The sequence below is a fragment of the Babylonia areolata genome, chromosome 9, assembly GCF_041734735.1.
Source record: "Babylonia areolata isolate BAREFJ2019XMU chromosome 9, ASM4173473v1, whole genome shotgun sequence".
Lineage (NCBI taxonomy): Eukaryota > Metazoa > Mollusca > Gastropoda > Neogastropoda > Buccinidae > Babylonia > Babylonia areolata.
In genome coordinates, this window is record NC_134884.1 from 3277396 (window position 1) to 3289216 (window position 11821).

Consider the following 11821-nt stretch of genomic DNA (forward strand, 5'->3'; position numbering starts at 1 on the left):
CAAAGTTTACTTTGGAGAGACAAGCATCCTTCTCTCCTCTCTAAAAACATGCACATACGCTTAGTCACGCACACAAAAATACTGAATCTTAGCACATAACCACCTGCACAAACACACACACAAATGTAGGTACACACACTCAGACACACACACACACACACACATGTTCACACACAAATGCACGCACACACAATCACACACACAAAGCACATGCACACGCACATTTGCACAAACATTCAGCGCCGTCCAACGTAATCCTCGAAAAACCTCATACACACGCACCCAGTCAAACTCTGCAAACTGTAACAACAGTTAGTCACTCAACCTGTGAACTGCCCCAAGCGACCTCCACACTTGTTAAAGTCACTCACCTGCCTCCGCCACTTCCATCTCTTCCTCCGGGGGCATGGGGGGCTCTGGAGGTCGGGAGTCATGCACCACGGGTGACCGTGACCTTGACCTGGACTGCGACCTCTGTGGCGAGGCCCGAGCCTCGGGCAAGGGCGGGGTGCGGGGCTGGGCTGGCTCCCAGGCCTTCTGCTTCTGGGCGTTCTCCCTCTCCTGCTCCTCCAGCCGCTCCCTCTCCCGCTTCTGTTCCCATGCCTCCCGCTCCCGCTGTTCTCTCTCCCGCTGTTCCCTCTCCCTCTGCTCCCTCTCCCTCTTCTCCCTCTCCCTCTGTTCCCGCTCCCGTTCCCGTTCCCTTTCGCGTTCCCGCTCAAGCTCTTTCTCCCTCTCCCTCTCTCTCTCCCACTGCTCCCTCTCACGCTCCCTCTCCCTCTCCCGCTCGCGCTCCAGCTCAAACTCCTCCCGGTCCCTGTACCGGGTCCTGTCCCGGTCCTTGTCCCGGAAGTCGCGGGAGTCCTGTGAGCCCTCCCTGGACCCCGCGTAGTCCCTGCTGTCCCGGCTGTCCCCCGAGCCCCTGCGCTCACGCCGGTACTCCCAGTCGTCACGATCGCGGGAGTCTCTGGAGCGTGCGTCATCATGGTGAGAGTCTCTCCCCCCCACATCCCCCCGCTCCCTCTCCCGGGCGTCGTACGGTTCCTTGGGCTCCGGGGGAAAAGTGAAGTCCGCCCTCTTGGGCTCCCGCCCCGCCGGCTCGTGAGCCTCCCTGGGGTGTGGCTGCAGCAGCTGCTCGAAGGGTTTGAAAATGTCCTGCGGGGAGGGCGCGGGAGGGGGCTGGGTGGGTTTTGGGGGGCCTGGGGTGGCAGAGGAGGGGCCCGGTATGGGTGGGGCCACCTGGGGGGGGAACTTCTGCTGGAGTTGCTGCAGCTGGTGCTGGATGAAGTCCAGGGGGTGCTGGGTGGAGGGCGCTGACTTGCACAGCTCCTCCTCCGTCATGGCTGCCTCGTGCCGCGCCTCGTGCCGCGGTTCTGTGCCATGCAACGTTTCAGGGAGTTTTTGTTGTTCTTGTTCTTGTTGTAAAATCCAAGTTTAATCTTGATTTTAGGGGAAAATTAAGTCTAATCTAACTTACTGTGTGTGTGTGCAGAATCAAGTTTAATTTTGAATTTAGAATCAAATCTAATCTTGATTTTAGTGGGAAATCAAATCTAATCTAACTTACAGTACGAGGTAGACTAAGGATTAAAAAAAAAAATTTTTTTTGGTTAGTATGTAAAATCAAGTTTAATCTTGAATTTAGAATCAAATCTAATCTTGATTTTTAGAGAAAATTAAGTCTAATCTAACCTACAGTAAGAGGTAGAGAAAGGAATCTTTTCTGATATGAGTAAAATCTAGTTTAATCTTGATTTTAGGGGAAAATTAACTCTTATTTAACTTACAGTGTGTGTGTGTGTAAAATCCAGTTTAATTTTGATTTTAGGGGACAATTAATCTATTTGTGTGTGTGTGTGTGTGTGTGTGTGTGTGTGTGTGTGTGTGTGTGTGTGTGTGTGTGTGTTAAATAAACCAAGTTTAATCTTGATTTCAGGGGAAAATTAAGTCTAATCTAACTTACAGTAAGAGGCAGAGAAAGGAATGTGTGTGTGTGTGTGTGTGTGTGTGTGTGTGTGTGCGCGCGCGCGTAAAATCCAGTTTAATCTTGATTTTAGGGGACATTGAAGTCTAATCTATTTGTGTGTGTGTGTGTGTGTGTGTGTGTGTGTGTGTGTGTGTGTGTGTGTGTGTGAAATAAATCCAGTTTAATCTTGATTTCAGGGGGAAATTAAGTCTAATCTAACTTACAGTGCAAGGTAGACTTAAAGAATTTTGGTAAAAGTTGACTTGCCTGAGATGAAAGAGGCAACATGTCAAGCCACAGGCTGTTCTTCAGGCAAATGAAATGAGTGAGTGACAGACAGAAAGATACAGAGAGAGAGAGAGGGGGGGGGAGAGCACAGTTCAGGAGAGGAGAAGGATGAGTACAAGTCACAGGAGAGCACAAATGTAATAATCAATCCCACAAAAAAAAAAAAAAAAATGAAAGGCAGGTTTATATTTCTGTTTGACAAACATAGCTCATCAAATGACAAAAAAACTGTAAGAAGATTTTGGGCAAAATAAATCCTTTACTGGAATACCTGTTACATAATTCAAAACATACTTTAAACTCTCCCCTGTGAAGCAAAAAAAAAAAAAGAAAAAAAAAGAAAAAAGAAAAAAAAGATCAGATCACAGACAAGTCACTTTTATTGTAAACATTACAACACACACACACACACACACACACACACACACACACACACACAAAGCAAACACACACACAAACACACAGAACACACACACACACACACACACACAAACACACACACAAACACACAGAACACACAGAACACACACACACACACACACACACACACAAAGCAAACACACACACAAACACACAGAACACACACACACACACAAAGCAAACACACACACAAACACACAGAACACACACACACACACACACACACACACACAAAGCAAACACACACACAAACACACAGAACACACACACACACACACAAAACAAACACAAACACACAGAACACACACACACACACACACACACACACACACACAAAGCAAACACACACACACACACACACACACACACAAACACACACACACACACATACCTGGGACCTTCCTGGGAGGGGGAGGAGGGGGTGGGGAGGCCTTGGCAGGTTTGGCAGAGGTGATACACCCATAGATGGCTACAGTGACCGTGTTGTACCATCCCTTCAGCACCAGGCCGTCTGTGGGTACCTGCACACCCACACCCCTCCATTAACTCATTTCCACTCCAGGTATCACCCACACCCCCCTCCATTAACTCATTCCACTTCAGGTGTCACCCACACCCCTTCATTAACTCACTCCACTTCAGGTGTCACCCACACCCCTTCATTAACTCATTCCACTTCAGGTGTCACCCACACCCCTTCATTAACTCACTCCACTTCAGGTATCACACACACCCCTTCATTAACTCACTCCACTTCAGGTGTCACCCACACCCCTTCATTAACACTCCACTTCAGGTGTCACCCACACCCCTTCATTAACACTCCACTTCAGGTGTCACCCACACCCCTTCATTAACTCATTCCACTTCAGGTATCACCCACACCCCTTCATTAACTCATTCCACTTCAGGTGTCACCCACACCCCTTCATTAACACTCCACTTCAGGTGTCACCCACACCCCTTCATTAACTCATTCCACTTCAGGTATCACACACACCACTCCAGGTTTCACCCACACCCCTCCATTAACTCCTTCCACTCCAGGTATCACACACACCCCTCCATTAACTCCTTCCACTCCAGGTATCACCCACACCCCTCCATTAACTCATTCCACTCCAGGTATCACCCACACCCCTCCATTAACTCCTTCCACTCCAGGTATCACCCACACCCCTCCATTAACTCCTTCCACTCCAGGTTTCACCCACACCCCTCCATTAACTCATTCCAATCACCCACACCCCTCCATTAACTCCTTCCACTCCAGGTATCACCCACACCCCTCCATTAACTCCTTCCACTCCAGGTATCACCCACACCCCTCCATTAACTCATTCCAATCACCCACACCCCCTCCATTAACTCATTCCACTCCAGGTATGATTTAACTCGCACCAAGATTGCTTCCCCTGTGGATCAGGTACGAGTGTTCTCATTCCAACACACTGTTCTGATTTTGTTTATCCTTGCTCGGTACAGCTGGCATTCTAAACTGAACAGTTTACGGATTCATTCCAGAAGCACGAATATGAAGCTTTGTTCGACTGATTAGATAAACAATTCTCCATCAATTTTCGCCATTTTAGTGAACCACCTTGGTTTTGGGTTTTTTTGAGGGGGTTTTAACTGCACTGGTCTCATGTGGTGCTTTTGCAGGGGAGTTGTAACACGCATGAAGCGACTGGGTAGAACAAGTTAACACATTGTATACCATCCATGCACCTGCACTGCAGTTTCTGTGGACCAGCCATACCACACGGATGAGTGCTCTGCACCTCATCAGTGCAGCTTCACTGCAGTATCTGTGGACCAGACATACATCAACTGAGCGCTTTGCTCGCCATCAGTACAGATGCACCGCAGTGTCTGTAGATCAGCCATACCATATCTGAGTACTTTGTACTCCATCAGTGCAAATGCACTGCAATTTCTGTGGACCAGCTCAACCACACAGCTGAGTGCTTTGCACCTCATCAGTGCAGCTGCACTGCAGTTTCGGAGGAACAGGCCATTCAACAGCTGACTGCGCTGTCGACACCATGCTTCACAGACAAAATGCACAAAGCGTCATTAAAAACACGCTCAGTGCCCTCAATTCAAGGAACAACAGCACAGGGTGATGAATACAACTGACTGAGAAAGCGAAACTGATCATGCCCACTGCAGTATGGGAAAAAAAATATCCGTACTCAATCCAAGGGATGTAACAGATACAGCACTCTGGGTACAAAGTGTTAAACAGTGTTTTTTTCTGACAGCTTTTGTCATTCCTTTCCCTTAATTCTTTAGTTTTATTTTCAAACTAAGACAATAACTGATCATGCCCACTGCAGTATGGAAAAAAAATATCCGTACTTAATCCAAGGGATGTAACAGATACAGCACTCTGGGTACAAAGTGTTAAACAGTGTTGTTTTCTGACAGCTTTTGTCATTCCTTTCCCTTAATTCTTTAGTTTTATTTTCAAACTAAGACTATAACTGATCATGCCCACTGCAGTATGGCAAAAAATATCCGTACTTAATCCAAGGGATGTAACAGATACAGCACTCTGGGTACAAAGTGTTAAACAGTGTTGTTTTCTGGCAGCTTTTGTCATTCCTTTCCCTTAATTCTTTAGTTTTATTTTCAAACTAAGACTATAACTGATCATGCCCACTGCAGTATGGAAAAAAAATATCCGTACTTAATCCAAGGGATGTAACAGATACAGCACTCTGGGTACAAAGTGTTAAACAGTGGGTTTTTTTCTGACAGCTTTTGTCATTCCTTTCCCTTAATTCTTTAGTTTTATTTTCAAACTAAGACAATACTTTGTTTTCATAAAATAAATTCCTGATATATGATTTTCCCACTTGTATTATGACCTGCAGATTGAAACATTAGTGTCTGTCTTCATGAGAGAGTCACTTTTACCTGAGTATAATTATAATCTGTCACAACTCTGATATTCATTTATTTCTGTAACTGTATTTTTAAGTATACATATCACTACTTTCACCCTGACTCTTCGGTAATTACATGCTGATTTCTGTGGGTATGTTTCTTTTTTTTTTTTTTTTTTTTTGCTACCCCATCATCTGCACCATTTCAGTGGCATTACTCCCACGCTGCTCATTAAGATTCCCCCATACACGGCCACACCCGGGTTCGTCCATCATAGTTCCAGTGTTGGCTGTCCACAGGGAACCATTAATGTTGGGTCGCCAGGAGGCCACACACCAGAGGAGACCCTGCACTGCTGCTGAGTCACTTCAGTGGTGTTCAGTGGTGCCTGTTCTGATTTAACGTACTTAGGACACCACCTATTAAGCCCCCTCCTAACAAAAATAATGGCTTAGTTCTGTGGGTATGTTTCTGTCTCCTAACAGAAGACTGACACAGATAATAGGATATTTTGTTATGCAAATAATTACTCAATAAATTTCAACATTCAACTGTTACTAACATACTCAATAAATTTCAACATTCAGCTGTTACTAACATGAACATTCTGCAATGCTTAACATTCAGTTATATCAATGCTTTGAATATAAGTGAGCGAGTATAACAGGGTGGATTTGATGTGCTCGTGTGTGTGTGTGTGCGTGCATGTGTGTGTATGTTTGTGTGCATGAACACGCACACACTGCATGTGTACATGTGCATTCATTTACATCATGTAACATACAGACTCAATATGGTCAGATAAATTATGCAGGAAAAAAAGACAATGTATTTCACGCCCACACTTCATACTTTACCTCAGCCTCTGGCTTCAGCTGGATGTTTGTGTTCTCTTTGTAGTCAAGCCTGAAACCACACACACACACACACACACACACACACAGAGTGTTCTCAACAAGATGCTGATGCTATATGAACACTGACAGAGATTTCACTCATGTAATGTTATGTATGTATACAAACATCTATGATTGTAACCATGACCCTCCCAAAAGGACCATTTTTATGACCAACAAGTTACTGAATACTGCAATATACTTTGCATTTTCACATTCTTTGTTCCAAGTGGCAACTGGTTTGAGTAAAAAAACATGTCATGCAACTAAGTGGGGAACCCCCCAAAAAAAACAACCCACCCAAAAAAACCACAACAAAACAACAACAACAAAAAACCCAACAAAAAACACTGAAAAAAAACCCAACAAAAAACAACCTCCAACTTAAATAGCCCAGGAACCTCATGCTTCCTCCCCAACAACAGTACTCACAGTCCAAGCTTTTCAAATGTTGCAGCATTGGGTCGTGTCAGATTGTTCACAAACAATTCAAGCTTGAAAGCTGATGGATTGGTAGCTCTGAAAATCAAAGGATACGCTGTCAATGTGACACAAAACACCATCAATCTCTCTCACACACATACTAAGCATTATGCTTTTTCTCATCTGATCTGTTTCCAGTGTCTGACACCAAACCATGTGTAGCATTAAACAACTGCCGTCAAATGCCTGTCAAATATAACTTAACTAAATGAAAACATTAAAAGAAAAAGGTCACCACAATACTAAATTTGCAAATAAGTTTCTTTGTAAATGAAAGAATAAAACAGAAACCAATAAACTTTTTTTGTTTTAATATATATATATATATATTGATTTCTTCAAAAACTAATTTCTCACATAAGCAACAAGGGGCATTTATGTTTTCCTATTTTATATATGAAGGTAAAGAGGCATAAATATTATGGTTCTTTTTAATATCTTTTTCAAGTTAATATTTTTATTTACAGTATTCTCATTACTTTAAATGTGATATAAAATAAAAATAGAAATATTCCGACATACACAACACACAATTCTTGGCACTTGGTTTTAGTTTGCAGTATTCTTTCATTTCTTTCTTTTGGGTTGTTAACACACACACACACACACACACACACACACACACACACACACACACACACACACAAGCACACACGCACACACGCACGCGCGCGCACACACACACACACACACACACACACACACACACACACACAATCTGTAGCTGCTGTTTTCAATTTCAAGCCAGGATCTCCCCAGCTGCAAGAGTAGTACAGAGCCCAGCAAGGAACACAGAAACATGACACCATCATCACTCCCCAGCAATGCATGCACAATATTGATCTGGGTCTGCAAACCTTTCTTGCCTTTCTGGGGAACAACTTAAAGGCAATGCCAGCATGATTATTGATCAAAGCCAACTTTCTGAAACCGAATCAGCTGCTCGCAGTCTCAGCTCACTTCTCTAATTTGTACAGATGGAATATTTCATCGTTTGTATGGAAAAAAACGCTATGACAGCACAAACATAAAACTAAAGATAAAATTTCCTTCTTTTCTGCCTGAGAAATTCTATTGATCATAATGATGTTTTAATGTTATGTACAAATGAATGACAATACCATAATTAATACTCTAGTAACATAATGAATAATGCATTATTTAATACACTCAGTAACTATACTAACAAATTTTACTTGTTTTTTTTTTATTTTTTACTGTAGGAATCAAATTAGATTTTCTTAACTGTTGAATTATTTAGGAGAACTGTGCTAACTTCTCTTTCACTTTCCTTCTAATTGTATACACATATTCAAGATTAAGACTTCCATTTGCCCCAGTCCTTCAAGCAATTCTTACTTCAAGCTTTACTTAAGTTAAAGAGGAAAAAATATAATGATAACTTACTTTAATTAGTTTAAATATACTGAGTTATCACATATCTTCCCAAGGCCTAGTTATTTGATTTTTATCAATATTCATGAAAAAGAAAAAAAAATTTTAGTTTTACTCAGCAGGAAAATGGAAAGATTAATTTTAAATCAAAATCTAATTGGAACAAGAGCAAAACAAAGGCTCTAGAATATACTGAAAACTAACTCAAGAACATAAGTAAATGAATATGATATCTGACAGGTTAAAAAATATATACACAAAAATTGTATCTGCTGATCGATCCCTTTAAAAACTGGGTAGTTCTTATACTAGATGAATGAAATACTGCTCACCACAACAAACACAGAGAGCCCCAAACCTCCCTTGCAAAAGACAGATTTAGCAGTGGTGATTAAGAATAATTTTTCTCACTTGCTGGTTGAAAATAGTTCAGTCACAGGCATCCAGAGGCAGCTAAATAGCAATCCTGGTTTACCAATGATGCACCAACATGCTTCAAGTGTACATAAAAATAATTATTCCAAAATTAATGTTTCTATGATACACAAATCTAAGAACTAGAGCACCAATTTTGTCTGAAAGTACTACTAGTGTTTCTGTCAATAACACCATGCACAATTTTTGTGCAGGCTAACATATATCTATAATTCAAACCTTTCCACACTATAATTCTTATGAATGGCGCCAGGCACTCATAGTCATAGTTAAGTCTTCAGCAAAGATACTTCCAAATATGGCAAACAGCACATCTGCCTTCCGTCTTCAAATGACCTCTCTGTCTTCACAAACACTGAATTGACTGGTGTGTGCAGCAAAAAACAAAAACAAACAACAACAACAACAACAAAAACACAGAAAACCAAACCTGACCAGCACATCACCAACCCTTCACTTACCACTATTATGATCCAGGGTTTCTCAACATTTAAAAGTAAAAATACTAAAATACTATTTTGCTGAGCTCCCGTTTGAAAGGTACCAGAGAGGGACCCTTGACAACTGTTGCCAGCACATAACAGCAGATTCGGACTATTTGGTGAAAAAAAACAACTGCACGAAACTAAATTTGAGGTGACAGATTTTGTGTAGATCTCCCTGAAAAAAAGTAAAATAACTGAAGGGAATATTTGGATATGGTAATGACTTGGCCTGTACAGTGTACTGGTCAGCCTGAGTGTCAGCCAGGTCCTTTAACCTTATAGAACATCGTGAGCAGACACAATTTTGTGAAGCATTATGATACCAAAAAACATTTGACTCTGTACCACATAAAAGACTACTAGTACTAAAGAAACTGGAATCTTATGGAATAACAGGAAACATACTTGGGCGGATAAGGGACTTTCTAACAAAAGGAACTCAAAGGGTTAGGATTGGTAGTTCCTTCTCCAGTAAGGCTGATGTTATAAGTCATTAAGTGGCATACCACAAGGTAGTATATTAGGACCTGTCCTATTTACTTTATCCATAAATGATCTCCCTTGCGAACTAAAGAGTACATGTTCAATTTTTGCAGATGACACAAAATTATACAACTCTCCAAAATTCTATCAGGATTTACAAACAGATATTGAAACATTAGTAAAATGGTCTGACACATGGAATCTATTAATATTATTTTTAATGCTAAAAAATGTAAAGTACTTCACATTGGGAAATCAAACCCAGAGAAAAAATATATAATGAAAATCGGAGACAAAGAAATAAAAGTATCAAAATGTGATGAGGAAAAAGACTTAGGTGTCACATTTGACAAAAAATTATCATCTGACAAACATATAACAAACAGTATAAACAAAGCGAACAGAATGATTGGAATAATAAAAAGAGCGTTTACATTTATAGATAAGGTTACTTTCTTAAGGTTATATAAAACATTAGTTAAACCTGTCCTAGAATATGGAAACACTGTATGATGTTTTAATGTTATGTACAAATGAATGACAATACCATAATTAATACTCTAGTAACATAATGAACAATGCATTATTTAATACACTCAGTAACTATACTAACAAATTTTACTTGTTTTTTTTTATTTTTTACTGTAGGAATCAAATTAGATTTTCTTAACTGTTGAATTATTTAGGAGAACTGTGCTAACTTCTCTTTCACTTTCCTTCTAATTGTATACACATATTCAAGATTAAGACTTCCATTTGCCCCAGTCCTTCAAGCAATTCTTACTTCAAGCTTTACTTAAGTTAAAGAGGAAAAAATATAATGATAACTTACTTTAATTAGTTTAAATATACTGAGTTATCACATATCTTCCCAAGGCCTAGTTATTTGATTTTTATCAATATTCATGAAAAAGAAAAAAAAATATTTTACTTTTACTCAGCAGGAAAATGGAAAGATTAATTTTAAATCAAAATCTAATTGGAACAAGAGCAAAACAAAGGCTCTAGAATATACTGGTACCCAATGCAAATAAAGCAGCCACAAGCCATAGAAAGGGCTCAAAGAAGAGCAACAAAGCTGGTCTATAGCATAAAAGATTATTCATATCAAGAAAGATTAAAGTACTTACAACTACCATCACTTAAAGCAAGAAGAGTAAGAGTGGACTTTATACAGACGTACAAAATATTAAATGGGTTTGACGATGTAAACAAAGCATGCTTTTTTTGTGCTCCAAAGGTAGACACTACAAGAAACAGTACAGACAAAATATTTTTACAGTATTCCAGAACAAATTTCAGAATGTTTATATTTTGTAACAGAGTAACAAATTATTGGAACAAATTAACAAACAATATCAAACGTGCACCTTGTATAAATACTTTTAAGAACCTCATAGTCATAGATAAACACGAGTTATTGACAAAAATGAAATATGACTTTGATGGATAAAACAACTGAGCTAGTCAATGACCTGACCAACAATGTAAAGGAGTAAATCTGAAGGGGCATAAAAAGCCAAAAATGGCTAAGTTGTATAAAACAACACCTCAAATCCTGATCCTGATATTTGTGAGCATAGAAGTGATGCTGCTGGTGATGTGAACAGTGACAAATATATCTGCACCAGCAGACTTTAAATTAACTGATTAGCAGACACAGCAAAATAACAAAAATGCATGTGTCCGCAAGCAGTAATGCCTTCTGAGCCAGTTGAGGAAACTGAAACTGAAACTGGGTAATATATCGGTAAAGGGTTGTTCCGCAGGAAGAAGGAAACGTTAATTTTGCACTTACCCTAGTCTTACACCTCCTGCTAAGTTGGCCTGCACCTGAGCCCGCAGTGGAATGACTCGCACTTCGTAGATAATGACTGGATGTGGAAACTGCACAAGATCTAGGTTCAGCTCCTGGAACAGTCAGTTCAAGTTTGCTTTCAAAATAAGCGTCAGGCTCGTCTTCATAGCATGCCAAAACAAAAATCAATGCATTTCATTAAGTCGATAAAGCGACAATGTCTTCAAGTGAAATATGGTAGGCTAGGTTTCATGGGTGAACATGAGTCGGACAAAAATAATGA

At 40.5% G+C, this 11821-nt stretch overlaps 1 protein-coding gene across 2 annotated transcripts in view; it reads right to left on the reverse strand.

Annotated features, from left to right (window-relative positions):
* The window catches only part of LOC143285997 (protein virilizer homolog), a 78140-nt gene that overhangs the window by 66101 nt on the left and 218 nt on the right, over positions 1–11821 (reverse strand). For both annotated transcript variants that reach the window (XM_076593487.1, XM_076593486.1), the window contains exons 2-6: positions 11539–11651; positions 6892–6978; positions 6421–6469; positions 3063–3192; positions 372–1370 (exon numbers count right to left, since the gene is read on the reverse strand). In XM_076593487.1, coding sequence (XP_076449602.1) covers positions 372–1370; positions 3063–3192; positions 6421–6469; positions 6892–6978; positions 11539–11651 — 1378 coding nt within the window. The remainder of the gene's footprint in view (positions 1–371; positions 1371–3062; positions 3193–6420; positions 6470–6891; positions 6979–11538; positions 11652–11821) is intronic.